The sequence below is a fragment of the Quercus robur genome, chromosome 3, assembly GCF_932294415.1.
Source record: "Quercus robur chromosome 3, dhQueRobu3.1, whole genome shotgun sequence".
In the NCBI taxonomy this organism is placed as follows: domain Eukaryota; kingdom Viridiplantae; phylum Streptophyta; class Magnoliopsida; order Fagales; family Fagaceae; genus Quercus; species Quercus robur.
Window position 1 is genome coordinate 66,027,474 of NC_065536.1, and position 20,065 is coordinate 66,047,538.

General features: G+C 33.5%; 2 protein-coding genes across 2 annotated transcripts; both read right to left on the bottom strand.

The window, feature by feature from the left end:
- Positions 1-3,505: 3,505 nt before the first annotated feature.
- LOC126718967 (uncharacterized) lies at positions 3,506-7,118 on the bottom strand. The gene is made up of 3 exons (XM_050421397.1): positions 6,343-7,118; positions 5,406-5,565; positions 3,506-5,277 (listed from the first exon to the last, which is right to left on the bottom strand). Exons 2-3 carry the CDS (start codon positions 5,557-5,559, stop codon positions 3,812-3,814), a joined length of 1,620 nt encoding a protein of 539 aa, XP_050277354.1. The 5' UTR covers positions 5,560-5,565; positions 6,343-7,118; the 3' UTR covers positions 3,506-3,811.
- A 3,701-nt stretch (positions 7,119-10,819) lies between these two features.
- On the bottom strand, positions 10,820-13,560 carry LOC126718968 (UDP-glucose 6-dehydrogenase 1-like). Its single transcript, XM_050421398.1, has 2 exons — positions 13,394-13,560; positions 10,820-12,547 (listed from the first exon to the last, which is right to left on the bottom strand). Exon 2 carries the CDS (start codon positions 12,525-12,527, stop codon positions 11,085-11,087), a length of 1,443 nt encoding a protein of 480 aa, XP_050277355.1. The 5' UTR covers positions 12,528-12,547; positions 13,394-13,560; the 3' UTR covers positions 10,820-11,084.
- Positions 13,561-20,065: the final 6,505 nt, after the last annotated feature.

Consider the following 20,065-nt stretch of genomic DNA (forward strand, 5'->3'; position numbering starts at 1 on the left):
CAGGATCCCAAGGAAACAGGAGTACTAGATATGGCAAACTGAAACTGAAACATCCAAACTATGCCTTGGCTTTGTCTTGCTTGTAAGCTCACACAAAGTGAAGGGTCAGAATATAATAAGATTGATATCTCCAACCGTTATTGTTTTTTAGCTCCCCCTCCTCTTCTGGTCCCCATTGAAAATGATATTTATTTAGGCAGATGTTACTATATCCTGATCAATAAATGTAGAATGAATATAAAAAGACACAAGGCATTCAGAAAAAAAAGAAAAAAAAATGAAGCATTCAAAGAAAAAAGAGTTAGGCTTGTGCCCAGTGGTCACTGGAGTTGATAGAATACGAACATGTGTTCAGTCTTAAACATGTGTCCGCATTGCAACGTGTCCAATGGCTAGTGCCACTGGACACAAGCTCCACCCAAGAAAAAATATATATTTACAAAGACACATTTTTTTTTTCTGTCACTGTTGAGATAGTATATTGTAATTGGAATAAAAATATTTTATTTCATCTTTTCAAGGAAACTTAAGTGTTGGGTTTTGAAACCCCGTTGTGAATATGGAGGTTCTAAATTTCATCTACTATACTATATGTCAATAAGGTTGTCAGGGTGTCTCATGCGCAAGGAGTGAAATAATTTAAACAAAAGTTAAGACATTACTTAAGTATATAAATCATACGTGTCTACTTTCCATTCTCCATTTTGTAATCTATCAATTACCAGTTATTTTCCTTTGAAAATAACCAAAGTATAAAATAGGGGGGGGGGGAAATCAAACACATGACATACTACAATTGGTGGAGAATAAAGTAGAATACTTAAAATGGAACACATGATTTTTTTTTTTTTTTTTTTTTTAGAGAGTTTCAACCTATGTCGTCCGCTCCTAATAATAACTCTTTATCATCAGACCAAGACACCAATCAGTTTTTGGTGTAGGTGCGGATTGAACCCCAGATCTCTTATACAACCATTAGAGATTTTACCAGTTGAGCTAACTGGAACCCACAAGAACACATGATTTTAGTTCTTCTTATTAGTACTAATAAGTATCAGACCCATATGATAGTGATGTTTCTCATATCACACAACTCATAAATTGAATTATTATGAAAAAAAAAATTCTTGGCATTATTCTATTTTGATTCTCTTTATTCAATTTCCCTTATTTGCATTTTCTAGAATGCGCACCAACAAAAACAACAAAGACTAAAGATTCACCTAAATAATGGATGAATGAATAGTATCATGAACTTTTTGCATATATGGAGGTGGATATTAATCTTTAACATTTTCCCATTTTTGCCTTACATATTATCTATAATTGGAACAGATCTGGGAAATATGAATGAAACCATTTCAGTAGCCATAGCTGAAAATTGGAGTAATACATTGAAACAGGACAGTCACTGTTGATGAAGGTCCTTCGAATTCTTTCAAAGCTTTATCTTAATTGTGTTTTATATATCAAATTGAATCTCTGTAAAATATTTTATTGACAAGTTCATTTAAAGGATATGTAGTCACATGGCAAAAGGAAAAACGAAAAAGGAGTGAAGGCAATGTAAACTGCAAAGACTGGTTCATAGTTTGGCTATGAGGTATTAGATTCATTGGTTTCTCATTGGCTAGAGTGCTCAAGAATTAACAAAAAAAAAATGGACTTACCTTACCTTTTTTATTAACAATGAGAACAACTTAGATCTCTGAATGTAGCTTGAGCTAATTGATCTCCTAATAAGTCTTTTGTTGAGTGTGGAAACTGGAAAGGGTGTCATAATTCAGTGGCATGTGTGACTCTCCTCATGGGGAAAAGAGTTTGGGCATAATCCAAAGTGTCATCCCATGCTTAATTTAGAACAAAAAGTACTTACTATTTGCACATTGTTGAGTTTAATTTTAGGTGTTTTCTGTTCAGTGTTAAGCATAATGCGCTTTCCTTGGTGGGATTCATTTTTCATGTGATACTATGAACATAATTTGATTAAGAAGGTATAATAAATTGGGTGAAGAAATTTAATCTAGTTTTGGTATCTTTTGGTAGCTTTCTTTTATGTTTTTTTAAGAAAGTATCTTTTGTAATAGATATACGAAGTTATCCATATACCAACCCAATAAATGAATGTCATGTGAATTAATTTTATAATCCTTTTGTCAAAATTAATCCACTAACCTTCCACGTGCTATTTACTTATTGAATTAAAGTATGAATGACTTGGTATATTTGTTATAAGAGATACATTCTTATCCCGTTTGAAGGAAAAATTGGGAGAAATTTCATTTTATCTCCCTAAACTATACTCTCAATTACACTTTGCACCCTAAACTTTTAGAATGCACAGTTTACACTCTAAACTATATCTCGTGTTATACTTTACACCCTACCATCAATTCTACCGTTATCTTGGATAGCACCATGTGAAAAAACTTAATTATCTCTCTTCTCAATCCCTTAAAAATAAAGAAGAAATTATAAAAGTTTGGTTTTTCATCCAGCAAAATTAACAATAGGGTGCAAAGTGTAACACGGACTATAGTTGAGAGTGATAACCGTACATTCTAAAAGTTTAGGGTGCAAAATGTAATTTGGGGTATAATTTAGGGTAATAAAATGTAATTACCCAAAAAATTACTTGCTTTCTTCGTTCCCAATCTATAAACACATAATTGTTTTTCTCTAGGTAAGTCTCATAAAAACACTTCTTCTTTTTTCTTGTTCTTTCAGGTATGGCTGGTTAGCTTCAAGCGGTTTTTTATTTATTTATTTTTTGAGTAATTAACCAATTGTCTTTGTACTAGCTGACCAAAATGTGACAATTTAACTAATAAACTTAATCATAATTGAAGGCATTGACTTTGAATAAGATATTCATTAAGCTATTATAATCAATTCATAGCGCATGATAGAGGGTGTGTTGATAAATGAAGATACCTGTTCGAACTTCGAACAATGCAGACACATTTCAAAGGCATAATAAGTGCCGGCTGAGCAGTGAACTCTGCCTCTATTTTGGTTGTTGTAATCAGTTCTTATTTTTTTAATCTCGACAGGGAAGACCTCGGATAGAGTGTGAAACAGCAGTCCACTTAAATTTACTGTTGAAGCAGGCTTGAGCCATGACATTACTTTGTTAATTCAATTTAAAGAGCTTTAAAACTTAGTAGTTGGTAGGATGAGCAAGATTACACATTTCCTTTAAACTTCAGAAGCTTAAAAAAGGGGGGGAGAGATGCAATTGAGGTTGTATTAGTGTTGCATACATTTGGCTATCCAGTTGCAATATAAAGTTGAGCCATATGAAGATTTAAACCGGCTGAGCACTATGATCATCTTACAGAAGCATGACTTATGTCCTATGTTTACCTCTGCATTTGTTCTGATGGTAAAAGTTTATGTAATGCTTCTGGCAGTTGATCACAGTACTCAGCCAATGATAGATATATGCGGTGGAATTGTGGTTAAAGTTATATAAAGTTACAATGTGAAATTAGAGAGAGCTAAATTGGTTTCCGACCCCAATAAAATGGTGGGAACTGAATAAAATATTAAATATACAAGAGCATAGCAACTTACAAAAAGCATGTTTGCTCCAGAGCATTTTAATATGCTCATAAATAAGAGATTTCCAAAGAATGTACACAAGGAAAATGGAAAAACAGAATATCCAAGGCTTTTAGAAGAACTGTTCTTGCATGACAGTTACAACTGCCAAAGCCTCAAAAATTTTGGCCCTTGTAAAAAAAACCCAGATAAGATATGTACAAAGAAATTGATACAACTATCTCAAAGAGCCACTAGTTGATGCCTTTTAGTCATCCCTCTTCTTGTTATCCGAAGTGCCTTCCCCAAAAACCTCTTCGATCATGTTCCATGGGGATAAAATATCAAAATTTTTTAAAGAAGTTGACGTACACCTGGCATCCCAAACTTTAGCATCACAGGGCTCGAGTAAATAGAATTGACCCGCATCGCTACACCAATCGGCTTCACTGCGTTTTCCATGCTCACTATTAATGCCACGCACCTGTAAAGCAGCTCCATTGTTAACAGAACCACAGGAACTACTCATATTGGCTTGACAATCAAATGACAAGCATGAGTCATCTTGGGCATAGAGATCCTCCTGATCACTCCCAGGAGTATTATCCATGTGCTGAACTAACTGGTCAAATTTGTTCTCATCATGCAATTTCAAAACTGGTGCTTCTGGCAAAATATCCACACCACCATCTTCTTCAAGGACATCTTCTCTACCATGTCCCTTGCCACTGTCATCATTGCAATCATCATCACCATCGTTATCATCATCATCATCATCACTACTACAATCATCTTCTTCAGAAGAATCTACCTGATTATCTTGATCAGCAAGAGAGATAATAGCAGAGTCTTCATCTTCTTCTGAATTCCCAACCTCATGGGAGCCTCTATTACTTCCATGCCATTCATCATCATCACTGTCTATGTCCAGAAAAGTAGATCTGTTCTGAGCAGCACGTCTCCAAAGCATGAACACATTGAAATAATAGCTTACAAGCTCCTTTTTGCTTCGAGAAGGAAACACCGATGACAGTTTCTTCCAAAAATTCCTACACAGGGATACAGGATTGGAGTAAACAACCTCATGAAAAATCTCCTCTTCTTCTTCAGTCCATTTGTGTGCCACCTCCTCTCCCATGTCAGAAAACCCCAAATTCACAAACTTATCATGCCCAAGGGTTTTTCTTAGTTCTTCCCGAGCTTCATTGACATGCTGGCGAACACATCTAACAGAGCCAGAATCCAGACAGTCACAGGCTGTCCTGCCACATCCAGCATAGTAGCCCTTGTCTGTTGACATATCAGGCATTGGGATAACACAAGTTCCCATCAGCTTCTCCTCACTGCTGCCACCATCGCTACTGCTGGAATTACAATTTTCTGTCAGATCTAACTTGTTCTTATTTATATGCTTGCCCCACAATGGAATACTGGCTTGATGATCTGAACCAAGAGGAACTTGTTTTCTAGGATAACGATCCAAGTAAGAAGACGAGACATCCTCAAATGGAACTAACGTTCTCCTTGGGAAATCTACTTCGAAATATTCTGGAGAAAGATATGAGTAGGCTGATGCCCCAGACCCATCATCTTCTTCATTAGAACAGATGGAGAACGACGACAAGGGTTCATTAGTCTCAAGATCCTTGTCACCTAAATTTGAAACTTTAGTAACAGTGTCTTTTCCATTTTCCTCATGCCACTGAAATTTATGAAAGCCATCCACAACCTCACCTGTTTTATGCAGAATATATTGAACATCAACAAACATTTTGCAAATAAAGATGGTTCAGTCTGGTTAATGGCACATGATACCAGCTTTGCCAGTGCAAGCTAAAAGATTACAGATCGCCTATTTTTACCTGAAGAAATAGGTTCTTGTGGGGCATTGTAGGCATTGTTACAAGGAACAAGTTCAGCAAATGGAGTCCGTGTATTTCTATAATCAGGCTTCCTTGGGTGCTTACAAGGAAGCTCTGGGAACTCCTCGTCATCAAAAGACCTTTTAAATCCCATGTTAACCTGAAAGAAGAACAACTAAGAGTTAAATTTGAAGGTGCAAAACAATCAAGAAGATCATTCAAATGTATCTGATGTGTGTGTGTATGCGTTTGTATCTATTTGCATATGTATATATAAAACCTCAAAATGAATGAAGCACAGAGCCACGTATAATTTTCTGTTAGAGCTTACACACATACATAACAAGGAAAAAAAATGTTCCTAAAATGATAACAATGAGTTATGATTGTAGATACAGATACTATTACATGTTTTACAGTTTCTACACACATGGAGAAAACCAATAATAATAAGCAAATTGATTTACCCATTTCAGTTATTAAAGGTTTCAATAGGTAGTCCTTTATTGAAATAGTAAGTGAGCTACCTACAAGAGAACAATTGTAGTGGGTTCCTTTTTTTTTCTTACAACAGGTGGGGGGAGTGGGGACACGAATGCAAGTTCTATACACGGAGAGAATTGAGCAATATAACAATGCCACAGAGTTATTGGCGGTAGTGAGCTCTAAATAGCTCAAATGATAAACTACCTTATGGGTGGGGAATGAATCCCAACTACATTAAAATGTCCTATTGGTGTCTTGTGCTGACAATAAAAAATAATGATCATGGAATGGAAGTTCAAATTCAATCATGTCTATTAAAAATAGCTAGCAATGGAATCCAACATGTAAAAATCCCAATATAAATAAATTAAATACTAAAAAATTGACATTTATAAGTAAACATATGGTTATCAATGCAGTAACAATCATAACAACATTATTTCCTTTTTACCTCTCGAATTCCTTGAATTCAAACTTCGAAGGACCACAAAAGAGGAAAGAGAAGAGAGGAAGATCAAAATCAAAACCCTAGAAGCCTTAATTCGGATGAAATATTCACTGAATCACACGCCAAAGATGATATCCCTACAAGGCTATACGTATCCCCAATTTAATTCCACCAAATAGAAAACCCCCAAATTTTTCTGAAACCCTAACCCTAGACGAAGCAATTACGCACCTGAATCGCCTATCAAAACCCCAAATCAAGGACAAAAATAGCACGAAACAATCAAGCACCAGAAAAGCAATCAAACCCCTCTTGAAATTTACAGAAAACAAGAACAAACCCAAACCGAACGATTCGAAACCCTAGAAAATTCAAACCGGGAGAGAATACCTACAAAATTAGGACTGAATTAGAGAGGGGAATTGAACGAAACCCGAAATTAGACAAGAAAGAACAAAGCTTCAGAGGATTCGAGGGGTCTAAGGGACCGAATCGAAACCCTAACCCTAGAATTGAGTAAAATCAACGGGTGGAGATGATTTGGGGATCAATCGATAGAGGATTGAAAGAATTAAACAGATTAGGGATTTGATTCGAAGATTATTGAGGTTAAATAAGAGGAAAAGCAGAGCTAGATCTAGAGGAGAATCGAAAGTAGTTTGCGATTGATCGATGTCGAAGAAAATCGAAGAATATGTACGAAAACGTGTATTTTTTTGTTTGTTCGTACACGGGACGGTTCGAATTCGAAGTATTTGAGAAAACCGGGTTTAGTTCATATACCCGATAGCACTCACTGGCCAGGCCCCTATATAATAGACAAAACCGGCCTCCTTTGGAAATTACCATGAAGTCCTCATTTACCTAGCTTCTTTTCTTTTTCTTTTTTTCTTTTTTTTTTAATTAAAAAAATTAAGAATAAACAAATCCTTCTAATAATTAAATAACTGATAATTGAAGATTATCCAATCACACGGCAAAGCTATAACGGGGGATATTCTTAATATCTTTTCTAAATGCAGCATTCACTTTGAGAACCGTCTATTTAGCTGGAATTGAAATTTTTTTACTAAAGTACTGTAGGCAAATCTAAAAGCTAACTGAAATAGTATAGTGGGACCCATAAATATTACTAAAAGTACAATGGAACCTATAAATAGTAGAAAAAAAAAGTTGAATAGTAAAAAAACTGGCTTTTTCAGTGAATGCCAAACACAATCGTAAATTTTTCTTTTGTGTATAAACAGAGTAATGTGACTGTCCATCTTTTAGCTCAATGGACTACCCTTTTGTTATAAACTGAGCTAATTCTCTTTTCCTTCTTATCGTCTCGAATTGTCTAGGCTTTGGATAGAGATAGTCTCAAGCCCAATTCTTTTGGTTGTTCTCTGTTTTTAGTTGATCAATAAAATATTTATTTAACAAAAAAATTCAAACAAAATAAGTTCTTGGTGTAACTCATATTAGTCATATTTAATCTATGTAATATAAAATATAGTAATTTTTGTGGCATAAAACTCACTTTTTTGAGATTCGGAAGAAGTGGTTGGTAGACGATTGTATTCTTAATTTCTAAATAAGTTAATTCTCAAAATCAAAGACTATATTTTTATTAATTAATTATATATGATTTTCAATTAATATGTGTATCACAAACATGCTTTTTTACCAACTAAGCTAATTTTCAATTTTCACCTTTCAAATCCAATGAATATGATGACGTATTTTCTTTCACTTTCTGATTCATTAAGCTGCTCTTTAAGTATATAAATAACCCGAATTTTGTCAAGTAGTGAATGTTTAAACTTGGTTCAACAACTAAAGTAAAATGTTCAAATTCGACTCAAGTTCAAATCAAGCCTATAAATAATATTCAAACTTAATCTCATCAAAAAGTCTAAAAGCTTGAACTCGCTTGGCCCAGCTTGATTAATTAGTCAAGCTAAACACGAGCTCATTGTCAAACTTTTAAGGTTGAAATCCAACATAAATACATTATCAAGACTATTTGGTTTGGAAAAGTGGTCCAAACTTCCAATTAATTAAAGTCTTAGTTAAATATGTGTTTATTTATCCAGCTCAAATCAAGTTTATTACTAAGCCCATAAAAAAGTTTAGGCTCGGCTTGTTTTGTATTGAGTGCCAATATTTACAAGCCTATTCATGAACTTTTTAATTTTTTTTTGTTTGGGTTAGACTCGTTTATTAAACAAGCATGTAAGTTTTGAACACACAACCTTACTCTTTACTCACACACTTAAGTTGAGAAAGCTTGAGTGAAAGAAGATGATTTAAAGAGCAAAGCACATTGGAACTTTTTTTTTTCCCCAATTTCCTTTTTTTTTTTTTAATTTTCTATTAATAGATGGGGCAAAATGATTTTTAACCAGAAGTCTTATGCATAAACTTTAAAACAGAAGCTAAGTTTATCTTCGTCTTCACATACACGGCCCATTGTTTGGTAGAACATAGCCCATTGTTTGTTTTCAACTTTGCCGTAGTCTAAAATTGACTAGCAATGATGTTCCAAAACCCAGTCTCGTGCGAAATATTGACCTTCTAGAAGGCCTCGCTTTTCCCTCAAATGCACAGTACAACATATCAAAATTTTAAAGCTTTTTTTTTTTTTTTTTTTTCCTCTCTATATATAACTGTTCTTTTACTCACTTTCAGCGAATCAACAAATCAATTAAACGAAACCCAAATAATGAAAAAGGCTTAGTTTGTTGTCTATCGAGTTGTAAAGTTGCAACATAGATTACTAACATTGACTAAAATACATATCAGAGAGAATAATTAAATCATTCAAACTGAGATTTCAAAGTACTTGCTCATCTTAACAGTAGTTCATAACAGAAAGCTCTTCCTTATCTTTGGACTAACAATAATTGGGTTTCAGTGTTCCAAATTCCACTAGTTGAAGAAGCAAATGAGGAGTTTGAACTGTTGATGAGGAAAACACTAATTTGGGCAGGACAAAATAAACAAAATTCCTTCATGTGTCAATTTAAAAATGAAGTATGCCAATCTGAAGCCTGAAATGTTGCTTTAACTTTAAGTAAATCACAATTCCCTTAATCAATTAGTTAGGTATCGTAAAACTTAAATACAATTTCTTAAGTATTATACCGTAAGTTTCCCAATTAAAATCAATCATGTGACCTTGAAAGGTGTAACTATACACATAGAAGTTTAGCTAAAGATAATAAGCTAGTTGTTCTACCTTGGCTAATAAGCCATATATATGGTTGAATTTAATTGGAGAATCTAAGGTAATCCTTAAAGAATTCATATCTAAGTTTTATCCCTTATTTTAATTCGTGGCATTAATAGTGTCATTTCTCGAAGTCCTACCAGGGACTAGGCCAACATGAAAAGTGCCAATCCTCTAGCAATCACCAGTAGGAAGAGAGGAGATCCAAGAAGGGTTTATGCATAGTTAACTTATCAGAGGGCATTTCCAACAAACTCTTTAGTTAGGGCAGCCACCTCTTCTTCTTCTTGGTTTTTATTTTTTATTTTTTTTATTTTTAATATTCTATTCATGAACATTAAACAGATGAAGGAAACAAGAAGAATTCACATAAAACTGAAGAGACTGGAGCAGTGGCCAGAGGTAGATACCTGGTGGCAAAATTCAGTTCTTCACCAACTCCTGAGGAAGACAAGTTACCCAATTTCTTGCTAGTGCTCACACAGAAAGAGGCAGTTTATGTGTTTGCTTGGTTTGGTATTATTTTTTTTTCCTGTTTCTGTATGTGGATTGTACATTAATACAACTCGCCCACTTGACTGGTTTCAGTAAACAGCAAGAAGGTAGGGTGACTGGTCAACTCCTGAGGCCTCAAAACATACATCCCATATGTAATTTTATTCGGGGGCTTAGCTCATTTCATATTCTAGAAGTTCCAAACAAGCAATCAGTGATGGTGTGGCATTTCCTGAAAATCTCCCATCTTCCCCCTTATGGACAAATTAATGCTCCATCTGTGTTAACAGAAAATATTAAAAAACTGACTTGTTTTGTAGTGTTTGTTTATTTGACCTTAAAAATTGGAAAGAAGTAAGTACGCATTTATGGTATTTCGGAAGTAAGAAGGGAGTACGTATTTATAATACTTCGAGAATACCCAATAATTACCCTTAAAAATGAGCCAAAAAGCACTTCCACTCTACTGGATTTTTTGTCTGTCGAAAAAACATTTCTGTTAACTTCCATTTTCCGTCTTGCCAAGCACCAGAAAATGAAGAAAAAGTTTTAATAAAAACGTCCTGAAAATTCTCTAGCTTACTCAACTACTTGAGTAAAAGTAAAAGTATCATCTTTGGAACTTTGCTCATAGAAAGGGGGGTTTTTTTTTAGGGGGTCAAAGTTTATTTGAAGGAAAAGAAATGCAGATGAGACTTATTGAGTGTAACTACTTAACTAGCACACACAAGAATTTAAATAGATGATATTCAAAAGAGAATTACCATCATATCAGCTAAAATAGGTAGAATGGTATTAAAAAATCCTGAGTTGTGATTTATTACATTATATCAAATAAAGAACATATTCCAATTTTCTATTAGCTAAAGACAGATTCAAAGACTACAGGGTCTTCGAGTCCATCAAGGATAAAACAGAAGGAAGAGAACATAAAACCCAACTCTAGAAAAAGGTAAAATTTGGTAGGACGATGCATCCTCTCTCACAAATTAATTCCCTGCTCACCACAAGCCAACAGAAATTATGCTTCTCATTTTTATGCCACGGCAGGCATGTCCTTCAGCCATGGGTCCAGTGGCTTACCAATGGAGTAAACGATAAACCCAATTTCCCTCAGCTTCTCCACATCCACAATATTCCGGCCATCAAACACAAATGCAGGCTTCTGCATATTATCATAAATCTTCTGGTAATCAAGCGTCTTAAACTCATCCCACTCAGTCATAATGCAGATACCATGTGCATCCTTAGTTGCCTCGTAAGCGTCCCAAACGACACTGACTTCCTTGACGGAAGTAGGGCTCAGTGGCTGAAGATGAACTGGATGGTCCCAATCAAACTTCTTCATTGCAAGATCCCTCTGGATCTGATCCCCAGTCACCTGTGGGTCGTATATGCTCAATTTAGCTTTGTCCCCCAACAGCCCTTTACACACATCAATAGCTGGGGTCTCCCTGGTATCACCAGTGTCCTTCTTGAAAGCAAAGCCCAGAATTGCAATCTTCTTACCGGAGACTGTGTTGAACATTGAGGCAACCACGCGGTTCACAAACCTTGTCTTCTGGTAGTCATTCACCTTAATAACCTGTTTCCAGTAATTTGCTACATCAGGAAGGCCATTGCACTCACAGATATAGACCAAGTTCAAGATGTCCTTCTGGAAGCAAGACCCACCAAAACCAACACTAGCATTCAAGAACTTGGGACCAATTCTTGTGTCCTTGCCAACAGCATGGGACACTTGGGTGACATCTGCACCGGTTGCCTCACAAAGTGCTGACATGGCATTCACAGAAGAGATCCTCTGTGCCAAGAAGGCATTGGCAGCAAGCTTAGAAAGCTCAGCAGACCAAAGATTAGTGCAAATTATACGATCCACAGGGACCCAATGGGCATAAACATCTTTCAATGCTTGTATCGCCTTTTGCCCATCTGGGGTCTCCCTACCTCCAATGAGGACTCTATCAGGATTGAAAAGGTCTTTAATTGCAGTTCCCTCGGCAAGAAATTCTGGGTTGGAAAGGATTTGGAAGTTGATCTTCTTGCTATTGTGGGTCAGGATCTTTTCTATTGCCTCAGCAGTTTTCACTGGGACTGTTGATTTCTCAACCACAATTTTGTCAGATTTCGATACGTCAGCAATCATTCGAGCAGCGCTCTCCCAGTAGGTCAGATCAGCTGCTTTGCCAGCTCCAAGACCCTGGGTCTTGGTAGGGGTGTTAACTGAAACAAAGACTATATCAGCCTCGAAAACATGTTTCTCCACATCAGTGGAGAAGAAGAGGTTCTTTCCTCTGCACTGCTTCACTACTTCATCAAGGCCAGGCTCATAGATGGGAAGAGTATCACTGTTCCAGGCATTAATTCGTGATACTGATATATCAACCACGGCTACTTCAATTGCAGGGCACTTAAGTGCAATCACAGCCATGGTAGGCCCACCGACATACCCAGCTCCAATGCAGCAAATCTTCACCATTTTTGTTTGTTTTCAACAGCCTACAACAACAACCAAGTCTTAAGTCCCAAAAAATTTGGATTCAGATATGGATCCTCAACAGACCAATGAATGATACCTAAAAGATAAGACATTTCTAAGCATTTGATGTCTGAAGCAACTATCACTCCTATACTTGACCATACAATCAGGGGTAGATTTTAAGAGAACAAAAACCATCCAAACAGTTAACCAATCATTCCCAAACAATCTTTAATCATAAAAGTTCAACTTTTTTAAAGCTTCCTTTTTCAAGGTACAGTTTTTAAAACAAAATCATTTTCGAAAAGCTGAAAATAAGCTGTATCAAACGAGAACCATATATACACCAAAATTCATGATCAGTTCAAGAGTGATATCGCATTACTCATTAAAATGAGAGTCAATTCTGCATTTTATAATGATAAAATTGAAACTGAAATCGACTCATACACATAGAAATCAGATCTATGGACTCCAAAGTGAATAGCACTATAAAAGTTGAAGATCCAGAACTTCAAGTAGAGGCAAAAGAGATTACAGTATTATACACATGCAATTGAAATGCAAAGGCTCATTTCATATGATTTGGGTCTCTCACAGCTCAAAAAATAACATACCACAAAATCAAAAATCCCAATCGATCAGATCTACACTAAAAACATGACAAGACCAGCAGATCTGTCCATAAACAAATAGTTCAACCCACCAAAACATAAAAACAAAATAAACCCACAACCAAAAATGCATAATTTAAGCATTTGACAAAGAAACTGAAAGCATAATTCATAACCCAAATCAAGCACAACCCACATCAGCTAAACACAAATAGAGCACAACCCAATTGAGTATAGGGAAAAATGGATTACCTTTTCTAATGATCACTGGATTTTGTGCAAAGAAAAATAGAAGATCTGATGATGCAGAAGAAAAATGAAGGAAAGAAATCTCTTTCTTCTGCAGAAGACTGAGGAAAATGGAAGACCTTGCCTTCCATATATATACCCCACCAAGGTGCTTGTTTCTTAAAAAATTATAAAAAAATTAAAAAAAATTAAAAATAAAAACACACTACCGTTTCTTTAGATTTAGACCATTCTGTTCAACACGTTTTCAATTTTGCCACTCACCAATCATGATCTTACAACTAACCACCAACCAGTTGATTTTTAGTTTAGAATAACAATTTTTTTAATTATTTTTAAAATATTTGTAAATGAAAATCATAACGGTCATTTCACAGTTCATGGTGAAAATTTATTGAATAAATTTTAAATCTTACATAATTTTAGTTTGTTGTTTAAAAATACATAATTCTAAATAGGGAAGGATAATTGATTTTTTTTTTTTTTTCATTTTTTAAGGCAAGAAAGGATAATTGATTTGTGTGATATTCTTTAGAATTGTTAAGATAACATTAATAAAGAATTCTTAACATGTAACAATTATTCGATGCATATGATATATGTAATTATCAAATATATCAGTTGCGTGAAATAATTTATTCCTAATATCATGAAAAATTATACCTTGCTCACATTTTTATATATGTACCATACTTATATAGTTCTTTTTTTTTTAATAGATGTCACTCCATACTTAGTTAATGTTAACCATTAATACAAGGTATTACTTTATTTAATATATATTTCATAATAATAAATGAATGGTTAAAATCATAAATGTATTAAACTAAAAATAAACGATGATAATAATAATAATAATAATAAATGTGTGTTGTGACGTTGAATGACCATAATATTACATATAATCATACTCATTCTATTATAAAACGAGTTAAAATGAATTTTTTTTTTAACTGAGTTAAATGAATTTTATTACATCACTTACACTTTCTTTTTTTTTAAGGAGAGACATTACAAGCACTTTCTTTTTTTTTTTTTTTTTTTGAGAAAGACATTACAAGCACTTAAATTAAGAAATATTGACTCATATATTTTTTTTTAGAAGAGACATTACTAACACTTTTTTTTTTTTTCAGTTAGCTCAACTGGTAAAGTTTTTGATGGTTGAATAAGAGATTTAAAGTTCAATTCTCGCCTACACCAAAAACTGATTGATATCTTAATTTGATGAAAAAGAGCTATTATTAAGAGCGGACACCATAGGTTGAAACTCTTTAAAAAAAAAAAAACTTTTTTTTGAGTAACTACATTACTAACACTTAAATTAAGGAACATTAACTCATATTTTTTTTAAAGAGAAATGCTACATCCACAAAATTAATTTTTACAACACTTTCACAACAAATTATTTGTTACAAGTTATTACTGGTGGGTAAGAAAGTAATTTTAGTGATGAGTTCAACTTAAAAACCTAGAACAATCTGTTACCTAGAATTTGTTGTAAAAATGTTGTGGATATAACACTTTTTATTTTTTTAATGATAGTTTAGACTTTTGATGGTATGAAAATTTTCAATTCACTCATTTCATAATGAATAAATAGGACTCTAACTTTTAAAGACCAAATTACTTTAAAAGCTCAAGAAGACTTTAATGGGTGATGAAATACACAATTTTGCATAATCTATAAAAGTCTAAAATGTTTGACTACTTTTCTTAGTTTATTTAAGAGGTTAGAGGCCGTTTGGTCATCCATTTTAAACATTAATGTTTAGTGTTTAAACATTGAACACTAGTGTCCAAAAACAAAAACAAAATGCGTTTGGTCATCCATTTGTGTTCAGGATTGTTTGGAAAACATTGTTCAAAATCCGGTTTTCAAAATGATGGTTTTGAAATCACCTCCGGCTTGTTTTAAAACAACAAACACTAGTGTTCAGTGGCAATTAGGTAATTATTTTGAACACTGTATGGACCCACATTGTCAGACATCTCTGTGTATTGTCTCCTCTCTTCCTCTCATAGATATCCTCTACCCTCTGAGCACCAAATCCATCTACACCTACCAAGATCTCATCTCACCCACACAGTCAAAGCTTAACCTAGCGGCATTAATCTCACCCACCGCCATAACTCCCCTCACCGACCTATCTGACCGTAGTCAAAGGTCTCTCCCTCACAACAGATCACCATGCCGTTGATTACTCAACCCAACGCCATTAAAAATCCTCCCGACCCATCCAAAAGTGTCTTCTACACACTCAGCTTACACCACATCACCAACCTTAATCAATCACATTAACCCCTTGCTCAGAATTATAATTCCATCCCAACAAGCGTCTTCTACCCCTTGCTCACATTAACCCCTTGCTCGATTCATTACTGGGTCTTGGAGTGCTAAAGGTGGAAAGGAGATCCGAGGAACGTGAAGTCCAGCCATGGATCAAGGGGCTGCGTCGATAGAGATGAAGAGCGTGGGTTTCGTTTTTTGCTCTCAGAGAAAAGAAGGGAACAAGAAGGAACAAACACAGAGGAGCAACAGGAATATAAGATGTATTCTCTCTCCTGAATTTTTTTTTTTAAAAAAAATTGATATTTTGTACATGTGTCAGCTTTTTTTAAAATCAAACACACACATACCAAACACATTTTTATGTTTTTTGAACACTGAAACATGTTATTTAAATCATGGTACCAAACACATTTTTTTGTTTTATAAACACTAAAAACACAGAATCACATCATTTTAAACAACAATTTTTGAACTTCATGACCAAACGGGCTCTTAGCTTTTAAAGCCTTACTCTTTTATATATAATTTGTTTTGATGTAGAACCTTATGTGAAATAATTTTTCACATTTTTTTAATAATTGGTAATATCATAAAAAAAAAAGATCAGAGTAAAATTATTTATTGACTTTTTTTTACTTAACTTGGCATGAGATAAAGTTGTTTTTTGATAAAAATTTTACGGAAAACATTTCTATCTCACGCCAAACTAAATAAGATAAGTTAAGATATAAATTTCTAACTTATTTTAAGGTGGCAACCAACCATAAAAAAAATGAAATAACTTTTTAAAAAAAAGTTAATGTCAAAACAATCGGAGTATAAGTCTTGACTAATTTATTTTTCTAAGTATAATAAGCTCAAAAAAAAAAAAAATCATAAAGAAAGTGTTTTACCATGCCTAGCTTATTTTTCTATATTCAACTTTCTCTTTTGTTATGAAAATGATTCACTTGTTTCTTTTTCATTTCTAATCTAAGGGTGAAAGAAAGAAAAATACTAATGCCAAAACTATAGTATTTTACCAACCAAGAGATTATAATAATAGTGCACCGACAAAACACTTTTCTGAAATGCAAAGCAACTCAAACATAAATACACATAAAAAAGTTTTCCGGGTTTCTCATAAAATGTCAATGTTTATTTTAAATATTAATCATGAAAAGGTGTATAGAAAGCTTTAAATGGCAGAAAAGTTGCTCTGGTCCACATGGACAGAGGGATTGAGTGAGATGAAAGCCATAACAAAATAGAAAATAGTATATGCACAACATTTTAGAGAATTTAAATTGGAATAAATTGAGTTCAATGATGCATGATGGTATGGTTGAACAATATTATAGGAATTATATTCATGCAAATTCATAATACTATAGTTTATATTCATTAAAAAAAAAAAACTATAGTTTATAGATATTATTTGGGAGACGTGTTAGACACTACAAGATTTTTTTTTTTTTTGGTAAAGAGACACTACAAGTTCATTACCACTAATAAATTGATTATAAAGGAGGCTTTAAATTTAAAGGCCCGCTTGTGTCCTTACCCACGGAATCTCAACAGTTCAAAGAATTTATGATTTTTGCATAATATTTTAGAGTAGTTTTAGGACAAGATAAACCGTGAGTGGCTAGTCATCATTTATATATGGATTTATTATTATTTTTTCATCAATTACACTCTATCATATCACAGTTGTAATAATAAATTATGAAAATTTTTGTAATCTTAGACTTTTTCTGAAATTTTATTCATAATGAATAATTCTCACTGTACATAACTGTGTAACATGATAACCCGTAAATATTGTTTATTATTACCTATGCGTACTATGCAATCGTTACGAAAGGTTCAAATCTTATAATACTTAATTTGATTAAAACTAGCAATTTTATCATTCCATCCCATGAAAAAAAAAAAAAAAAATTTCGTCCTATCACAGCATTGATGATTTGTCATTACATCATTTTTTTTTCTTTCTGTTTTCATGATAACCAAACTATTTTTTTTTTTTTTTTTTGAGAAATAACCAGACTATCTTTAATAACCAAACGAGTTCTTATTATCATAACTTAAAAGAGAAGCAAAACATCATAATAATGGTTGGCCTCCAAATTGCTTTCGGCAAAAATTTCTCCAATTAGCTGTGAAACGATTCAAATAATTATTCATGTGTTCTTTTAGGGTCTGTTTGAATACATCTTATTGTTGAAAACTAAAAATACTATAGCAAAATAATTTTAAATATGTGAATAATGCTGTGGAACTTAATTTTAAATAAAAATTTGTTGAAATCCATATTTTCAGGTCCCATAAACAATGCATGGGACACACAAAAACGCTAAATGCCAACTGTGAGAAAATGCAAATGCTATCCAAACGAAGGTTTAGTCTTATGTCATATTTAATAAGTCATGTAATTTAACACATATTAATAGTTTATGAATTGTCACATAATAATCCGAAGGAAAACTTTGTTCATACTAGTAATTTCACATTCAACTTTTCTCCATATTGGTGACTTTATGATATCTCTTTCTCAAGGAAGATAATGCGGAGATAGACATTTTAGTTTATACGGTAAAACGTTAATAAAGTAACCCACTACTTAACTATTCATTAAATAAATTGGGATATTGTAATTCTATATCTTACGTATTGATTAACTATTCAATTCTCTGTATATTTTATGTGTGCGTTTGGATTGAAATAAAAAATTAAAATTATTTCATTATTTAGTTTATTTTTGCTATTATTTGTAAGCTTAAATATACTTTTTGACACTATTTATGGGCCTCATTATATTATTTTAATTAATTTTTACCTTTATCTACAGTACTTTCAATAATAATTTTTCAACTTTAACAAAATAAACAATATCTAAATACACCTACATATCTTATAAAATAAAATTATTGCAAATTAAAAGAAGTATTGTACCATTTGCTTAAAAAATTGTATGTACTATGTATCATATTAAATTACTATGTACTACGTTAGTATCAGGCTGTCAGGATAAGCGGTATATTGTGATTCCCAACTCCCAAGGTAAACCATTCAAATAAGTCATACAATGGCATCACTCTCACATCACACATCCGAATTAATTTAATGCCATATTGACATTAAGGCAATGCCTATCAATTTTTTTTTTTTTATATATTTTTTTATTTATTTAAAAAAGACATTAGGGCAATGGCAACTACAACAACATGCGAGAAATTATACAGTTTTCTGGTGGACTATGTTATTTGTCCACCATTTCATTAAAAAATTCTTATTTGTTTAAAATTGCTGAGTCAGTAATTAGTTTCTGTTTAAAATTTTTTTCTAACTTAATAATTTTAAACAGGTATGAGTCTTTTAATAATTTAATGGACCACGTCACTTGTCCATCGTGTGAATCTTACCATTTCTCCACATATGCCTGAATTTATGTTTTGCGGCTTTGAAAGACTTCAATTCTTAAATTCCATTTAATGAAACTGGTCCACAATAGAGCAAGTTATAGTTTTGTACTTCTAGGATTTATTTATTACTCACCATTTGTGGAATCGGAAAAGGCTTGGATCAAGTAAATGAAATTAAATAAATAATTGTTTGAGTCTCTTTTGTTAGAAAATCTTGTTGAATCTCTTATCATCTTATGACCATTTTTGAAGTTGTTTATGACTGTCACTTCTTTAAAAAGCTTTTACAACATGGAGAAATTAAAACTAATGCAATATTTGCAATTAAGTTTTATAAGACTTTGTCAATAACCTTATGACTTAGTGACATTGTCTAATTTCTATAGAGAGAACCTCAATTCAAATAATTTTCCTCACTTGTTGTAATCACACACACAAAGAAAGTTTTTTAAATGTGTAGGGCTTGATTCAAAATCTATTAAAATTTAGAATCGAAATAAAAACTCACCCCTAAATTGTGGTGTGGGGTCCAATAATTTATGGGTCCGGCCCACACGCTTATAGGAAGCCCACCGGTCTTAAACTGAAGGAGGCCAGGGCCCAAGCTCGAAACTAGGAAACATAGAAATAGCCCGAAGACATAGCCGAGGACGGTTTCGTCCTCGGCAGGCCCAAAATCTCAGGGATAGGAATGAAACACGAGTACGCTAGAAAGATCAGAAAATATCCTGGGGAAGTTGTCTTTAATACCCTTCCCTGACATGACACTGCCCCTAACAGAGCCGGGATCTTAGGCTTTATGGATCATCTCCAGCAATTTTTGGACTAGACTGATGGGACAGATATCTGTCCAGGAGAGATCGACCCTACACGTGGACGAAGGACAACGAACGTAGGCTAGTATAAAAGAGAATGTTATGTGACCAAAGAGGGGGGTCCCATGGAGCTTCTGAAAAAAGACTTGATGAAAGAGAA

Excerpts from the sequence above, each read along its gene's own strand:
- LOC126718967 (XM_050421397.1), bottom strand. The coding sequence starts at position 5,559 with ATGGGATTTAAAAGGTCTTTTGATGACGAGGAGTTCCCAGAGCTTCCT. Across the intron at positions 5,278-5,405 it reads ACAAGAACCTATTTCTTCAG|GTGAGGTTGTGGATGGCTTT; the intron begins GTAAAAATAGGC and ends TGCATAAAACAG.
- LOC126718968 (XM_050421398.1), bottom strand. The coding sequence starts at position 12,527 with ATGGTGAAGATTTGCTGCATTGGAGCTGGGTATGTCGGTGGGCCTACC.